The sequence below is a fragment of the Gopherus flavomarginatus genome, chromosome 22, assembly GCF_025201925.1.
Source record: "Gopherus flavomarginatus isolate rGopFla2 chromosome 22, rGopFla2.mat.asm, whole genome shotgun sequence".
Classification (NCBI taxonomy): domain Eukaryota; kingdom Metazoa; phylum Chordata; order Testudines; family Testudinidae; genus Gopherus; species Gopherus flavomarginatus.
In genome coordinates, this window is record NC_066638.1 from 5,195,692 (window position 1) to 5,214,936 (window position 19,245).

At 43.9% G+C, this 19,245-nt stretch overlaps 1 protein-coding gene across 4 annotated transcripts in view; it reads left to right on the plus strand.

Moving 5' to 3' along the window:
• Window positions 1–19,245, plus strand: part of CSMD2 (CUB and Sushi multiple domains 2) — a 560,963-nt gene that overhangs the window by 305,646 nt on the left and 236,072 nt on the right. For 3 of the 4 annotated variants that reach the window (XR_007770925.1, XM_050932578.1, XM_050932579.1), the window contains exons 10-11: window positions 4,612–4,733; window positions 13,694–13,797. The exons of the other annotated variant lie outside the window; for it this stretch is intronic. Coding sequence is in view for 2 of the 3 variants with exons in the window: in XM_050932578.1 (XP_050788535.1) it covers window positions 4,612–4,733; window positions 13,694–13,797 (226 nt within the window). In the remaining variant the exon portion in view is untranslated. The remainder of the gene's footprint in view (window positions 1–4,611; window positions 4,734–13,693; window positions 13,798–19,245) is intronic. 4 annotated transcript variants of the gene reach the window in all.

The following is a 19,245-nucleotide window of genomic DNA, read 5'->3' on the forward strand; positions in this document are numbered from 1 at the left end:
ATTATTCCCTTTATGTACGTAAACTCCTTTGTAAGTGTCCACTGTCTAGATTCAAACCACCAGGGGACACATTCAGCAGAGGTGCATGGATGGGGGCTGTGTTGAGAGGCCTCTCTGTGGGCTGTGACCAAAAGAGCTGTTTCCATTGCTTAGCTCAGCATGCAGCAGCATTGGGGCTGGCCTACAGGGACAGCCAAGGTGACCAGATGAGATGAGGAAAATATTGGGACACATGGGGGGGGGAGAGTCCATCGTCAGAGCAAAAAAATAAAAACAAACATTGCTGCCAGCGGAGCGAAATATCGAGACAACCACCCAAATATCAGGACAGTCCCGATTTTATTGGGACGTCTAGTCACCCTAGGGACAGCTCCTCCGAGCTGCCCGAAGCGGTGCTAGCTCTTGACCTTCGCAGCCATCTGTTCTGTGTCACTTTGGGACACAGGATGCGTGTTCAAAAACTGCTAAAAGACCTGCACCAGGGACTGGGCTCTGATAGAAAAGTAGGAGAAGGCTGCTCAGCTCAGAGTGCAGAGTCCAAAAGAGTCCAGTGGGGCCATTACGATTCTAGCTCAGCCATTGTTAGCAGCTCTGTCTGCATGTGCATATATTTTGTGGACAGGGATGGGCTAGAGAGAGAGTGTGCGCACTAAGGATTCCTGATCACTGGAGGTGAATTTCACAGTGTTGTCAACCTCCAGCATTAGAAAATAAGTCAAAAAATATTTATTTTTTTTTAGCTGGGTTCTTTTTATTTGCTTTCTGAGACTTTAGGGTGCACTTGAGTCATGTTTTCATTCTTTTCTCTGCAACCATAAAAGCTAGACGCTTTTTTTTTTTTCTTCAATGAAAGCTGAGATTTTAATGCAATCTCTTCATCCTAGTAGCTGGGTTTTTTATTTCAGGAAACTCATGATAAATTCGTGAAAGTTGGCAATACTGAATTTTCATCCCTCTGACGAGGGACCAGCACAAAGCCTGCGTGTCACTTAAATTCCATCTGAATCCTAGCCAAAGGATTCAGTGGGATGTTAAGTTATTCATAAATTTTGTGCTGATCTTCTGCCGCAATGGATAAAGGAGAGGTTTTTCACCACAGTGCTGATTTTTCACCTTTATGTCGCTCTCCCTCAATTCCCATCCATTCCTCCCACAATAACGGGGCTTCACCCAGGCCCTGCTTAATATGGTTTACATTGCAAGCCCTTCTATATTACAGCTTCAACAGAGACATGAACGGCTGGGACATTTGTGCCAATCTGGGACAATGCAGATCACAAAGCCCAGAACAAAGTACATGAGAGTTAGTGTCAAGACATTCTTAGCTGAACTTCCAGGGGAGACTCAATGAACCCAGAGCCTGATCCATCTCTTGTGGAACAGTGCAAATATTTTGTTTGAGAAATCTTTTTCAAACACAACCTGAATGACGTTCACAGCATCAACTGCTCCCCTCTTCCTTACCCTTAACGAAATACAGAAAACCCGATCTACCTACCCGTAGCAGAGCTGGTGTAACCTGAAAAGAAAGAAGAGCTAGAGATGCTATGAAGTCAAAGCACAGAACTATTAATGCATGATAACAGGGTCCATATAGCTGGTTAATGCCCGACCAGTAGAGTGCAATAGAGTTATACCTTGGCTTGCTGTTGTGTGCCAAAAGGTTGTGTGGACAAGTCTGTAGTTACAGTTGTAGTATACGCAGGGCCTTTAGAACAAAACAGTCATACTGGGTCAGGCCAATGGTGCATCTAGCCCATATGCTGTCTCTGATAGTGACCAGTGCCAGAGCTTCAGGGAGAGTGTACAGAACAGGAAAGTTGGAGTGATCCGCTCCTGTCTTCCCCTCCCAGCATCTGGTAATCAAAAGCGTGTTAAATGAAGGCCAGTGATCCTGCTCATTATGACTTATGGCTTTCACTGGGAAATGAGCAAGTAGCCAGCAACTGGCAAAATATGGATGTCCATGTGACCCAGCACCGGGGAATGTATGAACGGAGTTTTACTTAAGAGGGCAACATATACGGATGCCCATCTAGGTCTCGGCTGTTTTGGTTATGTTTTCTTTTTAACCAGCATGTATAATTGTGATGTTTCTAATGCTAATAATGAACAACATGTAATACTTTTAATTAAATCCCTCTGAAGCCCTTAAAGTCATGAATTGTTATTGCTTCAGTTCTGCTTTCCCTCCCACTTTTAATTTCCTCTGCAGATTTTTGCAAGGCTTTAGAATACCACCAGATTATTTGAAACAAGTATAGAATAAATTGAATCAGCATAAGAGGATATTTGGCATTTGAGATAAGAAAGGATTTGCCTGTGTTGTTATGACTCTGTGAATCAACCTGATATTTTTTCGTTCCTACCCTCAGTTTTTTTTTTTATTATATGGTTTTGTTTTGGTTTGCTGCATTTTATTCCGGTTCCAAACCATTTTTAGCATTGTTGCTGTTTTTATATTTTTAGTTTTTAAATGACAAATTCCTATGAAATATAAAGGTCATTCTGTAACGGGAGGCCACTTTGTATCTAACTCCTGGTAGGCCAGCTGGTAGGCCACTAACCTGTGACTTGGGAGGCCCAGGTTTAATTCCCTGTTCTGTCACAGGCCCCTGTGTAGCCTTTAACAAGTCGCATAGCCTCTTTGTGACTCATTTTCCCATCTGTGCAATGGGGATAACACCATTTCCTTGCTTCAGAGGGGTGTTCTGAGGATAAATCCATTAAAAGATTGTGAGGTGCTCAGATACAATGGCGGTGGGGTCAGATAAATATGTAGATGGATTTTCTCAGCTCCTCTACAAATGACTCTTCAGTTCTTCTCCATTTCATCCATGCTGCCTATGAAGTCTAAAGGCCCATGTGAAATTTCCTATGCATTGCCCGTGTTTATGAGCAAACGGAACCTACCCTTGGCTAGTGAAACCCTTGGAGTTACTCGCAGCCTGATCTAAACCCTATGACAGCCAATGGAAAGACTCCTGTTGACTTCAGTGGGTTCAGAGAACTCCCACTTTGGACCTCACCCCCATATCCTTGCATAACTATTTACTGTCTTCTCCGCTATCTAAATGGTGCCCCCCTGGTGACGTCTTTCTGCTGACCGCAACCAGCATGATCCCTTCCAACTTCACTGACCACAGCCACTGAGCCTGCTGATTGGGTCCAGTCTACCGGGGCTTCCACCCAAAGGTGTTTCCCTCCTCGTTGCCACTTACCAGTCACAAGGGAGCAGCCTTTGGTAAGGCGAGTACAAAGGGTCCCCACTGATCTCAGTTCTCATCAGGAGACTGACCACAGGGGGGCTCATTTGGAATAAGAGAGGAGCCCTGTTGTGAACCCATCCTGTTCACAGGAGTTCCATTTGTCCCCATCGGTGGCAGGATGCAGCATCGCAGTGTCAATCACTGACCGGGGGAGCCATAGGGAAGAAATGAGGAGGTGAGACTTAGATTGGGAAGCAGAATGCCCCGCAAATATATGTCAACGTGAAATGAAACCAATGAGGCGAAGTAGGAGGGACCTGCTTTATTTTATACCACATTCTGGTTATTTCACTTGCTGTGTTCCCCAGTTTTCTGGCCCTTGGATTGTAAGTTACGTCCTTTAACACCACCATTTACAGTAAATTTGGTCTAGAGTTGGTTGCTCTGGGCTTAGACTCTGGATAGCTGTACTGAAAGGGCAACTGGTTAACTCAGGAAGCGGGGGTGGTTGTTTGTGTTTTCCATATGGCATAGCCCTTAATCAACAGCTCCGTGGAGCTGTATTTGTTCTGTCTAGTGATGGACTCAAAGCAGAACTTTGGATCTGAACGCAGGCACATGCACATACACCAGCCCACTCACCCAGAACACGTATACACGCAGCCTCTTCTAACATCGGGAAGGTACAACTCCCGGATCTGATGTTTGTGGGCCAGGCCCCCCTGACATTCAGCTCGGTAGCAAATGCCGATACAGAGCCAGGATTCTGCACTTCGCAGTTGCCAGTGGAGAGGGAGTTGGGAGATAATTCTCCACGGGCCTTTTCCTTTCTGTTACCCTTATGCACTTTACCATTTCTGCTTCACTTCAACTGTTAAGATGCTCAGCAGAGCTGCCAGCTGCACTCTTCCCCAGCCCGTGGAGAAATCGGACTTAACTCAGCCTCTCCTCATTAACCATGTGCTGTGTTGGTTTTTGCTCAGGCTCACAAAAGGAGCCTGGAGAAAGGAAAATGTGGCCTGCCTGTTGGAAAGAAGCAGGGCTTCCTAGCTGGATTCTGCAGCATGGGCTGCACTGCCCTTCGTGAACCAGGGCTTAGAGAAGCCCCTGTGCGGTGGCCTTTGGGATAGCACAGGCTCTGTTAAATCAGTCTGACCCCCAGGGTCTGTCTCTGTTCAGCAGTCTTAATCAAGAATCCCCTTTCTATTCATCATAGCCGAGTCCTGTGTCTTCTGTACTACAAGGGACGTAACAGCCTCTACCTGTTGAAGACAATGTGAAGTGATCTGTTTCCCTCCTAATTTTATGCAAGCACTCCTTCCCCTCCTGAAATCAGGAGCTAAATATACCTCCCAGGGCTGATGAACCTCTCCCAGACACTGTCTTATTTTCTTCTTCACAGCTAGGATGTGCGATACATATCTCCGGGGCCCCAGCGGAGTGATCACCTCTCCCAACTACCCTGTTCAGTATGATAACAATGCCTACTGCGTGTGGGTGATCACCGCCCTCAATCCAGCCAAGGTAGGTCTCCAAGAGAGGTTGCCATGTTAGTATCTTTGTTTGTTTGTTGGTTTGAAGTCATCGTTCATCTTTCTTTCTCTCTTTCTTTCAAAGCTGCTCAGGTTTTTGGTGCTGTGGTTTCCACCTACCACGTGTGTCTCAACTACTTAGAGAGGCTGTGACACATCACGTACCTCCCGTTTAAAATATCTTTCTTTAAAGGATGTAATTAAAAGTCAATGTAATTATTTTTAATCAAAGCCTTTTTGATATCTCGATGTGAACGGTGCTGAAATGCCGAACAGCTTAGCAAAGCATTTCATTAAAACTGGCTTTCAGTTAGGGCATGGAATGTCCGTGACGCGACTGCTGATGTTCACTGATCTTGACTGATACCTGGCCCCCAGCCAACTGAGATTTACAGTCTGAAGGGCAGAGGGAAAGCCAGAGAGGAGGAGGAACTGGTTCTCTCCACTGCTGATACCAGCCAGTCCTTCCTGTGCTTTTGGGATTTGGAGCTGGGAAAGAAAACATTGAGTTTTCTCTGCCAACCCCTCTTGGCGTGTGCTGGGGGAGAATTTTAGATTGTTGCCTCTGCACCCTAAACTAGTGATGCTTGATAACGCAGAGAGTTCCAGGCTATAGTGCTTTGGTCTTGCTGTGGGTCCACGAGGTACTGGAGAATTGTGGAGAGTCCCCAAAACTTCAAGAGGCTCTGTTAGACAGGCTAGAACATACTGCTAAAGTCCTGAATTCCCAAAGAAGTAAATTCAGGTATCTCTCACATTTGTTCCTTTCTCAGCCTTTTTTCCTTTTTCTTTCTTTCCCTCCTTCCCAAGTTCTCCGAAACCTTCCCTGGCTGATTTTGCTCTGCACTTTCCCCTTAGCCCTCATCATGCCCACGTTTGTCAGCTTTTGCTAGTTGATCAGTTTGGTCACTTGACAAATGTGAACAAGTTACAAGCAGGTTTCTTGAAATAATCTTAAACGTAAGAATAATCTGCCCCAGTCCAGAACTATTTGGGGCAAAGTGTGGCGTATGTTATGTTTTTTGTTGTTTTTGTTTAATTGATTCCCTAGTAAATGTCTTGCAAATTAACTTATTTTATCAACTGAAGATTTAAAAACAGATTTCAGGCAAACAAAAATTGCACACCGTGTGGCCCTGGAGCAAGGGCAGAAGCTAGGATGAGGACTGATGGGAGGCTCTGTGTCCTTGCTGGGTGCAGCACTGGTTTTGTCTGTGACCTGGGGGCCCACGAGCCTCTGAAGCTTCCCTGTGAACTGTTGTTGCCGCTTCAGGAAAGTTTTTGGGCAGCTGAATCTACTGTTAGAAAACAAACCTATGTTCCACGTGTCAGCTTGTGGGATCTCAGTCTTGGAGCTGTGACATGGGAATGTAGAGGGGGTGATGTGAATGAAGAGAAAAGATCTAAAGTATAACCATGGTTGGCTTCTAAGCAACTTCGCTGGCGATCAGCAGCTGCAAAGGGCACAGCTGAAAAGCTGTCAGTACAAGTGAGCAGCTAGTGCTAGTGTCTGGCTACGTCTACACTACAGCATAAAATCGAAATTACTAAAACCGGTTTTATAAAACCGATATTATAAAATCGATTTTATGCATCCACACTAGGGCACATTAATTCGGTGGTGTGCGTCCATGGTCCTAGGCTACCATCGATTTCCGGAGCGGTGCACTCTGGGTAGCTACATTAAAGGAATGAGACCAATAACTTCGATTTCTGTCCACACTAACCCTAAATCGATATAGTAATATCGATTTTAGGGTTACTCCTCTCGTTGGGGAGGAGTACAGAAATCGATTTTAAGAGCCCTTAAAATCGATTTAAAGTGCCTTGTAGTGTGGACGGGTACAGAGTTAAATCGATTTAACGCTGTTTAAATCGATTTAACTGTGTAGTGTGGACCAGGCCTCTGTTTCTCCAGGGGACTGAGGGTTGTGCTTCCTCAGTGAACATAGTGAAAACCCATGAGCAAGTCTTTCCATGCACCTGCTCCACTGCTGCACCCTGTGCGACATGAGCCAGGTGAAACACACAAAAAGTGTCATCCGGGGTGTCTGAGTCTGAAGAGAGAATGTTCCAGTGGAACGTTAATACTTTAAAAGAGATTCCACTCCAGCTTGGAAGCGATTGTCAAGGTGCAGCAGAGGGATTAGCTATAGCTTGTGTCAGTGGCAAATAACACTATGCATTAGCTGTACAATGTGCACTCGGGTAGGTTATTGGACACAAGGACTTTGGGGCTATAATAGAAATTGCAGGGGAAGAGGTGAGATGTGACATATTTCCTTCATTTTTCATAATTATTTTTCTGCATCTTTATTTGTTTAAAAAAGAAAATGGACATGAAATTTTGGTAAATAAAATTTACAGAAAACAGTTCCTTGTTCGGGGGTTGGATAGGAAGTTGCAGTCAGCCTGGCACTGTCTACACTGGCTTTCAAATAAGCAAACACTTTCGAGCTTGGGTGCATGACTTTGGGCACCAAAATACGTGTTTAGGGCCATGTCAGTTGCTTCAGTGATCCTAAACAAGAAAACTGCCTTGTGCCACTTCCCCGTGGTGCTTGAATGTGCAGACTCCAGACATTCCCATTTGCTTTTTCACCAGTCACGAAAAAGCTGGTAAATGAACTTCTCTGCTTTTCCCCCAGCAATCTGTTTCATGGTTTTCCCTCTGCTATGCACAATTGCTAGGTGGAGTGACCCATTGCATGCTTCCCAGACTCTGTCCCCACCCTGCTGCAGCCTCCCCCATCCCCACTGTTCTTTCTCCAGTTGGTATCTTCCTTAGCTTTTAAACATACTTTAATAATAATAAATAAATAAATAAATAAAAAAAATCTTGATTAGATAACAGATCCATAGGAGCAGATCCTCAGCGAGTGCAGCTTCACTGACTTAATGTCTAATAACCTCCTGTAGAGAATACACGTTGTTCTAGATGGGCCACATCTTCAACTGGTTTAACTCCCTCGATGTCTGCAGCTATATCAGTTTACACCAGCCCATGGAAAATAAACATAATCTTTTCCCTTAAGTAACTGGATAATTATCAGCCTATAAAGGGTTTCTGGGAAGACTTCAGGCTGTTGAGTGCTTCATCCCAGAGACATGATTTCCAGGTAGGGAATAATCTCTCCATCCCTTTGCAGCACAAGGGGTTAGGTGAAATGCACTGATGTGTCCGGAAAAGCCGTTGCTGTGCCTGCTTGTCATGTGTGAACAGTTTAGCTTCTTCATGTTAATCTGAGAGGCGGTTCATGACCAAAGAATGATGTCTTGCACCCGCTTCAAATGGCAGAGGATGCTCTGTGAGGTCCCAGGGGCCAATCCCAGGAGAGGGCTGCCTTTTGACACTCCCCAGGAAGATGGAAAACAGCAAAAACAAATCAATTGCATTTAGCATTTGCTGCTACTGAAGGAATCTGTTGTGGCTGCAGAAACCCCAAGCTGTGAAGAAGAGATCTCATTGGCAAGGAGAAAACACATATATACAGCTCCAAATGATTGCATTCAACAACAAGAAAGCATGATCACGGAATAAAGTACATGTGATGACAACAAAGGCCCCAGTCTAGCAAGTAGATGGCCTGGTGTCGCCAGTTCCCTGCGCCCACGCAGAGTCCCATTAAAGCAAAGTGTCTGGGTTAGTTCATTGGCTTACAACACATCCCTGTCATTCTGGGAGCTCCTGAGTTCTGATCCCGGTTTTGGCACTGACATTCTTTGAGGTGGTGAGAGAGTCATGTAGGCCCTGATTCAGTAAGGAACTCAAGCACATGAGGATTCACTGAGTTAGGCACATGCTTAAATACCTTACTGAATTCAGACTTTTACCTCCCTGGTTCATGTTTCCCATCTGTAAATAGGGAGGAGAACACTTATGTGCATTCCATCACAGGGTGAGAGAGGGAGTTGAAGATCGATTTAATTACATCTCTGTAAAGCCCTTTAGAGATAAAAGCATTATGGACCTGATCCAAAGCCCATCCAAGTCAACAGGAGATTTCCTGTTGACTTGAATGGATTTTGGATTAGCTCCCACATGAGCTCTTAATATTAGGGCTGGGAAAACCCACTGACCCAAACTCAGAACTCATTTGAAAATCATCTATTCTGTATTTAGAAGAGAACTGCAGGGGCCACATCCTCAGCTGGTGTAAATCAAGTGGATCCACTGAGTTCAATAGGGCTATTCCAGTTTATATTTTAAAGTTCAAGTGTCCTTTAGTTGGGAAAAAAGAGAGAGCTAGGCTGCTGCATTTTTTTAAATTTATTTTTCTTCTCAAGAAGCAAGGTGTTAAATAGTTTACAACCAACATGGGACAGTAGCGTTTTGCAAGGTTGATGTTCTATATATGATACAGGGCAGGTTTGGAAAGATGAGAGGTTTTTTCGGTCAGTAATGGTAAACATCCATTTCACTGTGCATGCTAAACCAATGGGGAAACAAATCTAAATTCATGAACAGCCAAAGTAAGAAAAATGTTGCTTGAAAATTTTAGAGTTTGATTTAAGGATAGTTACTTAATATATATTTAACATGGTGACAACTCCCCCGTTCTTAAAATAAAACTGAGCTCATTTGTCAATGTTTCTTCTGAGAAGGACTCCTAGAGCTCAGTGTTACAAGACGTGGAGCAGGAATCGCTCACATGCTTAAAATGAAAGCACATGTTTATGTGGCTTGCTCCAACTGCTCAGCACCTTACAGATTTGAAACACTAAACTGGCTTCTGATTAAATGAGGCATGGGATGCAGTTTTGGGTAAATGAGCCAAAATATTTTTGCTCCAAAAGAGCTGGGTATCTAGTGATCTGACCCAGAAATGCCTGAGTTTCTGTGCTCAGCACTGCCACCTGCTCACTCTTTGGCCTTGAGCAAGTCCCTTGACCTCAGTGTGTTTTTTTTTCTCCAGCTGTATAAACATCCCCTGCTGTGTCGATGTATCTACTGGATAGGAATGTTCACTTATTGACCTCAAACAGATATTGTGGGCTTAATTAATATTTGTAAAGCGCTTTGAGATGAGCACATTAAAGGCACTATCCTACATGGACAGGATTATTATTGTAATTTTGTTCTCCAAATGTGACCTCCTTCATGTCAGAAATTGCAGTGGATCAAGCCTTAAAATCATGAGGCGTATTTGAGCCCATTTCTTTGACTTTGCCAATTGTTTCCTGTCATGTCAATGAATTAAAAATGAGGCGTTGTGGCATTAGTGTTCCTGCATGTGCCAGGAGGTCTTGTGGTGGTTGTCCCATTAAATAATGTTCAGTCTTCTGCCAAAAGGAAAATAATATAAACTGTGAGGGAAAGATACATAAATAAATGTTACACTTGCTATCCTGTTCTTGTGCAACAAGGTTATAGTCTACAGTATATTAGAATGTAATTGGCTATTTAATGAGGGTCGGACTCTTTAAAATGCAATTTACTTGCATGACTGGTTTAACTAATGATGTGTGCCATTTTACAGCCCTGTGTTCTTTGTATTAATCACATTATTTCATTGTTATTGCTTCAATAATATTCTGTGTCGGTTAATATTTCAGCATTGCTGATAATATTAGTAGCTTCTTATTTAACATAAAAGAATGAAGATTGGGGATTTTAAGAACATTTATTGTAAGCCACAATCAGGAATTGGAGTTGATCAGTACTAAAATGTATACAAGTTCCTAAACCCCCATGAAATACCATTAATCCCTTTGTTTTAGAATCCAAAAGCTTTTGAATGCTCTGCTCTACCCAAGATGTGATAGCCACAGTGTCTAATTTCATTAGATTTCCTAGATTTACACATTTTAAAGAGATTAGTTATAAGAAAGGAGCAAAGAACATTTTGCCTGAATCCTGGTGTCATGGCGGCTCAGTCTGTGCCGCGAGTGTCACCTCTGTTTTCCCAGTGCAGGGTTCATACACCCCGTCACACATTCCTTGAGATTCCCTGCTAAGTCAAGTGATCACAATCAGGAACTCCAGACCCTTGGACAGGGCAGAGCAAACAAGCAGTCTCTAGCCTCTTGGCCGAGGCAAACAATAATAGTTGAGGGGTTCTGACCCCCTGAGTGGGGCAGACCAAACAATTAGTCTATATCGAGGGTCCCCAACAGCCACACCTAGTGGCAAATTCACAGAGAACCCAGATCCACCCTACTCCACCGGGTTCTGACCCAGGATCCCATGAAGCCAGTAAACTCCCTATTAAGGGTTCACACCTCAGTCCTAACGCTTTCCCATAAAATCTATCTTGGGCATCTCCTTTGCTGGCAGCAGCTCATTATCCCTGTCAGTCTCCGCAGTCAGCTGGGCCTTCACAGCATAGTGTAGCTCCATGATCTCTGCAGTGTGGAGAGTCGACCGTTCCTCTGTAGGAGCCTGCAGCATACATCCTTCCTCCTCCTCTTCCTCAGCCAGCCCCAACTGAGCTGGGCCATCTCCTTTTATCTGTCCCCTCCACCTGGAGCATGCACAGCAGAAGTGGGGGGGTGTGTGGTCTCCTGGGCCCACAGTGATTTGTTAGCCCCCGTTGGCCCAGTACAGAGTTGATACATCCTGTCGCACATGTGTATATATATACCCGTTCTTCTTAAAAGGGTATTATCCTTTGGATACCTGGTCAATTAAAATAAATAAATAGATAAATAAAATTAGAAGTGGCTTAAGATGCTACATCTTCCCTTGCGCAATAGTGATTTTGCACTCACATTTTTTTCTGTATTTTTAAAATGTTTTCCTCTGCCTGCTGCTGTGTGAAAGACCCACATAACATGAAGGAAAACAGGAAATACAATGAAATGAGTTTTAACAAAGTGCTGTCAAATGTGGAAAAAAAGTTTGTCACAGTTTTCTCTTGTCTACTGCAATTATAGTAATCTTAGGCCTCGGTTCCACAAATACTGGCTCACTCATGTAACTTAAATTAATTGCCATTGAAATCTGTGTTCATTTTGAATTTAGTGGGCTTACTCGTGTGCTTAAAGTTATGCATGTGCTTAAGTCCTGGCATGATTGGAACTTTAAATGCTGCTTTTAACTATAGTAGATGAAAAATGTTTAAACAGACATCTGTTTGTTTTCTTTTAATGTCAATGGTGTCCCTTTGGAGAGATGCTTCCAAATAGAATTGATCTTTACATACTTCTTAAATAATTATTATTTACCCACAATCCAATATGAATAGACATATCTAACAGAATTTTATTTTAAATTTCAGTGACAACGTGGTTTAAACATTCTTCCCTCATCTTTGGTAACAGGCTAGTGCATGACAGTGAAACTGACGGGAGTCAGAGTGTGAAATTGACCAGCCTAGGGTCAGATACTCAGTCGATGAAAGTTGATGGAACTACATTGGCTTCAATGCCTAATAACTTCCCATAGAGAATTGACTATGGGCAACGTTCCTCAACTGGTGTATTAGTGTAACTCCAATGGTGTCAATGGAACTTTGTCAGTTTACACCAGCTGATGATCTCATACCTAACTCCCCTGTCCCAATCCGGATGAAATTATTTATTTACTGGCATAATGCTTGTGTGGTGTTGTGCAGACATTTGGGGTGACCATGTCCCTGTCTTTATGATTTTAGATTATTTCTAATCTGAAATGCAAAATTAAATAAATATCATAAATCAATGATCCCCAACCTTTTTCGTCTGGCAGGTGCCAGACAACGAGCCACGGAGGACCGTGGCGGCAGACGATCATCCACCAAAATGTCGCCGACAAGCGGCGGCGTCCAGAGGCGTTGCTGCTGAAAATCAGCGGCATTTTGGCGGATGCTCGTCCGTCAGCCAGTACGCAGGCGCACTTAGATGCCCCGGCGGGCGCCATGGCGGGGGCCCCTGTCATAAATAGTTGAAAAAACAGATTAGATTTAATAAATTCATATTTGATAATCCCAAGGTGTTATGAGCATCACAGGAAAGTTTGTTTCATATAGGCACATGCATAGGTGCTTCTCTGAATAAGGATGCGCTTAAATACATGCGTACATACTTTCCTGAATTGGGAGCCTTTGAGAAGTACCGCTCCCATTGATTACCATGCTTATCCCCTCTGCAAAGCAGGCCATTATTAGCATCAGGTTACAGAGTTTTCCCAGGGCAGAATTAAGGTCTAGTCACAGTAGGCCAATGCCTGTGGCCCCAGTCCCCAGTTTCAGACTGAAACATTCATTTTTTTTAAAATGAGTGGAACTTTAAAAGCATCTAAGTGACTTTAGAGCACAATTCTCTTTGACTTTCAGTGAGACTTGTGCTCCTAAATCACACCAGGTGCTTTGAAAAATCCCGTCCAATGTTTATGTGAAGAAAATCTGAACATTTGAACCAACTGTAAATGAATGCAGTGACATCTGAGTCTGCAGAGAGTCTGAAACCATTGCCCTGAGATGGGGGAGCTGCCACCAGTGTAACCAATGCAGTGATGTCTCAAGCAGAGGGAGAAACAGCAGCCACTAAAGCCAGGGAGGAAACCCCCTGAGTATACAACCACCACCAAATTTACTGGCCTAGGGCCCCAGGCTGCTTTAAACATGCCTGCACTGTGTTTGACTGATAAATGCCACTTACACGTGCATTCAAATCCATCACCCAAAGCCAAATTCCCAATTTGCAAAGAAAATCGAATGGTAATAGTGACCAACCAGCAGAGTGAATATAACCCCTGCGCTGTAAGTTCAACGGACGTGTCTCTGTATCAGTAAATGCATAGGGAAAATCGATAGACACGGCAGAGAAATCTGAAAGATGTTTTCAGTAATAGCTGTGTGCGTCTGGGGAGAAATGCCACAATGCAATAAAAAGTGAGACCAGACGCCATCTCCACTGTCCAGAAGATTTAATGCACCTATAAATTGCTCCTCGATAGACACACACACAAATAAACAAGAGGAGCTGCAGACTCCATGGTTGATTCATATTAACATGCTGTATCTTTGCTAGGTTATCAAACTCACTTTTGAAGAATTTGACTTGGAAAGAGGATACGACACGCTGACAGTGGGTGATGGAGGGCAGGCTGGAGACCAGAAAACTGTGCTCTATGTGTAAGTAGTTTCTTTTACCACTGTGCAAATCAGTACATGCCTTTTGCATCAGGATATTTACTGTAGGGGTTTGGATTTTGGAGGATCCAGGGCCTGTTTGCTAGAAGCCAGTGAATGTTTTATGTCATGGTCAGCAGTAGAGAATGAATGGAATGTTCTTGCTGGAGCCTTGTATTTCCTTCCTAGTCACCTTATCTTCAGGTCCATCCATGGCAGCCCTCGTAATCTTTGTTCCCTCATCCAGCTGCTTCCATCCTTCTGTGATGTCTCTATGTCTGGACACTTGACAGAAGAGAAAAGAATGAGAGAGACTAGCAATAGCTAGGAAGCTGAATGTATGGGGCCAGAAATTTAGTGCAAGAGCAAATACTGAAGAAGCAGGAATTGAAAACAGATGACACTTGATTCTGAATTGCTCTGCATCTCGTGCAATTGTTTTCCCTGTGCAAAGTGCATGTAAATCATTACCATTTTGAGCTGATAGCATTTTATGCTCGTTTTGCACTGGTGTAAATGATAACACAAGGCCCAAGGCAACAGAGAATCTGGTCCACTGAATTGATATCAGTTCCTTTACAGATGTAATATGCAGTCGCAGTTATCTCAGTAGATAAAAATTCTGAGGCCTTTTGCTTATAGGGCTACATTCTATCTTTGTTCTGCATGCAGAGGTCACATTGATGGCTAAGGAATTCTGCTCAATTGCCAAGGAAAGACTTTGGTCCATTTGATAACCTAGGCCACTCCTGCCATGCTAAAGTAAAGTTGGACTACAACTTTTGATAGTAAATGATCATTCAAACCATGGTGAATGGCATTATGCTGACTGCCTAGAAATAAGTACTTCGTGATAGGGTTGACTTATGAAGATGTTAACGCCATTACAGGGTTCCTGTATAGTAACTGGAGAGAAGGTTTTGCTTTAAGCTGAAGGCATATTTGAATTATTTGTGTGAGGCTGCCTGAGAAAAGCAAGCGAGACTAACGGTAGCTAGAAAGTGGAATGCATGGGGTCAGATATCCAATGCAGGAGCAAATGCTAAACAAGCAGGAGCTGAAAGTGGATCATGCCTGATTTGCTGTGCATCATGTGCAGTTGTTTTTACCTGTGCAAAGTGCATGTAACCATGGAGCTTTGCAAACTCAGAAAGTGAGAGACATGCCCTGCCCCAAAGAGCTTACAAACTAAGCATCACTTCTTGGGGTCCTTAACCGGGCAAAACGCTCACTGAGGTCCCTGTGTGTGTTCAAGTGAACTCAGTAAAAATTGAGAAGGGGCCTCAGAATTTGGACCTACGGGAATAGGTGTACATAGTGGTGAAAGGTCTCAGTTGTCCATTGGGGTCTCTATCTGCTCCATACTTTGTGGATTATCTGGTTAAAACTCTGCATTCACCTGTGAATAAATAACTCCACAGCAGGCTTTGACTACCCTTCTGCAGCATGAAGATAAGTCAAGTTCCCTTAAATATCAAGCAGGATGGGACAAACCGGAAAGAGAAAATGAGGCCTGGAAGCCCCAGTCTCCGATCTACCAATTTCTGAGGGTTTGCCTCTGGTCTTACTCCACTAGATCCTATCTCCCCTCCACAGCCTGAAGGACAGGGGATGAGGGGGAGCACCAATTGCTGAAAATGACATCAGTTCAAATCCAGCTCCAGTATGTGGAAGGAGCTGTAGCTCTAATCATATGACACTGAAGCAGAGTGCAGTGCAGTTTTGTATAGCTTTGTAGAGAGAATCAGGCTGTGACTGGGACTTTTAGCTTTGATATAGTTAGCACGCTACAGATAGCAGTGAAAACACCGCAGCATGGCCCCTGACGTGGGTTGGGAGTGGCAGTGTGTACCCAAGGTTATGGGCAGCCCTCTACAGCCCATGCTTAAGCCCACTTCACCTTGTGTTCACTGATGTTTTTAGCTGTGTTTGCTAAATTAAAGCTGGCCTGGGTACGCCTACCCACCTGCAGTTATACATCCCATTGCAGGGTAGCTCTACCCTGAGGTGCCGAAACGGGTACTAACCTCCTCTGCAAGTCTGACCTTTAACCTGTTTGTTGTATCCCTTTCCTATCTCTGACATGGAGACGATAACTACTGACCATTTGGGACTGGTGAACCTCATTGAGTGTGAGGTTTTGTAAACTTCTTTAACTCTGTTTTTTTTTTTTTTAGTTCATGTGCAGAGGCAAGGAAGGATTATCATCTCCATATTATAACCTTCCCAAGACTGCAAAGAGTATTTGTGAGAACTGGGAACTGATCCAAGTTCTCTGCGGTCCTAGGCTCACCTTCCTCTTTATGTAGATATATTACAGCTAAAGAAAATGTGTGCCATGCATTATGAGTAGAATAACTGTCCAAAATCCTGGCTGGCATAAGTGGTTGCCCTATTTACTGTATATAACCTATTTCCTATTATATTAGATTTTTTTTCTCTTCTCATTTTGCCACAGTCTGTCTGTCTGCCTGCCTGCCTCTCTGATTTCATTTTGCTTAATTTTTCACTCTTTTTCCTCTGGAATTTCTCTCTGCCTTCTCTCCTTCTCTTGCACTGTCTCTGCTCAGCAGAGTGTGAACTCCAGTGACATTTGAGTCAACGTTTCTCACCCGCGGTGTATATAACTCTGAAGTATGACTAGTGAAAGTACTTGTAATTAAAGTGTCGCAGAACATTTCACAGCTGATTGGTCTGACCATGGAAATTAGAGCAAAGGAAATAGACTGTAATAAATAATTTAGTCAATGGATAGTCCCTCATTTTCATGTTGTGGGATGTCCATGAACAGATGGAATCAGTGTGATCTGGTGGATAGAGTACTATGTGGAGATTCAGAAGACCTGGGTTCTGTTTCTGGCTCTGCCACTGACCTGCTGGGTGACCTTGGGCAAGTTGCTTCCCCTCTCTGTTCCTCATTTTCCCCATTTGTAAAAGGGGGATAGTGACACTGATCCTACTTTATGAAGTGCTTTGAGATGTGCTGATGAAAAGCACTATGTAAGAGCCAGGCAATGGTATTATTATCAAGATCATCCCAGATTTAATCTTAGTGCTTAATCAGTCCACATTTTTTAATATTAGATACTCAGCATCTTGTTACTACAAATTTGGAATCGCTGTTGCTTAGCTGTGATTGGTTGCACAAGTCACAAAATATTGTTTGTTTCCTGCCTGGATGAGTGTAACTCTTACCATCAAGTGAATGGTGCAAAGACGTCCAGGGAGTGAATTTTCAATCCCAGAGTGTGAGGTGAAAACTCACTAGTGAGAGCAGGTGCAAAAGGAGCACACAGGCAGCAGAAGTGAATGAATATTTGAGGGGTGACATCCTGCAGCATTCGCCCAGCTCTAGTGCAGATTCAATGAAACCTGCATGGCATGTGTACCCGCTAGTTTCAGCTGCTGGCTGAGAGAGCTGGAGTCTGATTCTGAACCCACCACCAGCCTTGCTTCTGTCACTAGTCCTGACCATTTCTCGTCTGCTCGTTAGGAGCTGAATCCTGCATCCACTGAAACCAAGAGAAAAATTCTGAATGACTTTAATGATGCAGAGTGGTAAACTGTCAGAGTGCCAGACTGAGCTGTAGGAGCTTGGTGGTTGTCATTCTCCTTTCCTGCAGCTCAGTACGACACCTGTGTCCTTCAGATGAGATGGAGTCTCTGAGGCTGAGATTTTGGGGATTCAGCTGCCCAGTGTCCATTAACATTAATTGGAACTGGGCATCCAAATCCTTTCTTCAGCTGTGAACATCTCAGCCTGACTGTCTTCGGGAAGGTAGAGTTTGAAAGCATGTGTGAAACCTTGAGGCAATGATCTTTTCCTCTTTGTCAATCCTCCATCTCCCTTCCTGTGTCGGCCTCTTTCAAAAACCCCAAAGAGGAATTGGTGCTGTCGGTGCATGGCCACTGTGGTCGCTCCCATGCAGTGCAGGTTTATGATAATTTTGCCTCATGAGCTCTGGGATCAATTTAATCAAGAATGCTTCCAGGCGCTACTATTGCTGGATCTGTGGATGATGCAGGACATACAGCAAGTGTGTGTGTGTGTGTGTGTGTGCACGTGTGTACGTGTACAGTTATGCAATTGTTACGAAAAGTGACCTACTCATCCACTGTAAGCACTGGATTTAAAAATACATGAATAACGCGATTTAAAAATACATCACAAATAATACTGTGGCTGCAGCAGTACTATTTAATATAAACCACCACCTGTAAGCCAGGCAACTTAAAAAGTCAAATCCTGCCCCTAAACAAAGTGAATTCCTCACCTTTACGATCCACGCCCCCTACTCCATTATCAAATCTGTATGTGTGTGTGTTGAACAAAGATAAGGTGAATAGTCCCGGTGGCTAGATAAGAGGCCCTATGTAGCTCATGAGCATGGATCTGTTGTGGCATTTCTCTAATAGGTTGCCGGTTCAGCGCTCCTGAGAATATCTTTCCAGGGTGAGTCTTGCTTAAACAAACCTCTAGCGCTTCCCTAGGGTGTGGCATCATGGCATCATCAAGGGTTCGTGGAGGATCAGCAGAGGCACTAGTGTTTGTGCCCGTCTGCAGTTTGTTTGTGGTCTCCGTGAAAACTTTCCTGTCAGCAGAGAAATGTTGCATGAAATGTGATTAAATTAAATTTCTAATATTTGTCTACATTTTTGCTTTATAAGTAACTGCAGGGTGGGGGAGAGGCAATGAAGGTGACTCAGTCACCTGCTTCCCTCACCTGCAGGTTTTGCGTCCTGTTTCAGTGACAAAGGAAGTTGCCATTATTCACATTACAACATTGCCTGAATGGCTCAACTGAGATCAGGGCTCCCCTGAGCGTGGTGCTGTGCAGACCCTTAGTGAGAGCTTGACTCTTGCCCTGAAGAGCTTACAGTCGAACTGGACAGCAGGTGGGAGAGGAAAGAGATTAGGGCCTGGTCTGCAATTTTAGCAAACATAACTGCAATGCTCAGGGATGTGAAAAATGCGCACTCATGAGCAGTGTAGCTATGTTGTCCTAACCCCTGGAGTAGATGTAATAGGTTGATGGAAGGATGCTTCTATCAACCTGGATACTTTCACTCAAGGAGGTGATGTTCTACAGTGATGGAAAAAACCTTCTGTTGTAGGCTACATTGACACCACAGGGTTATGTCGGCATAGCCACAGTGTCGTAGCTATGCCGCCTGCAATGTAGACAAGACCTAAGTGGTTTGCTAAGGTCACAGGCAGAGCAAAACCCAAATCTCTTGATTAAGAGACCAGTGCCCTATCCGCTAGACCTCACTGTCTTCCGATAAATTTGTTTCTTACTGCCCTTCAGAGAGGACAAATAAACCATTGCAAACCTTGGCCCGGTTATCATTTTCTGTTGCTAGTCAGTTTAGGACTGGGCCAGGGAAAAGGAGCAGTGCTGTGTGTTGGGATTCAGAGAAAGATGTGGTTGGGGTGAAGTTGTTCAGGTT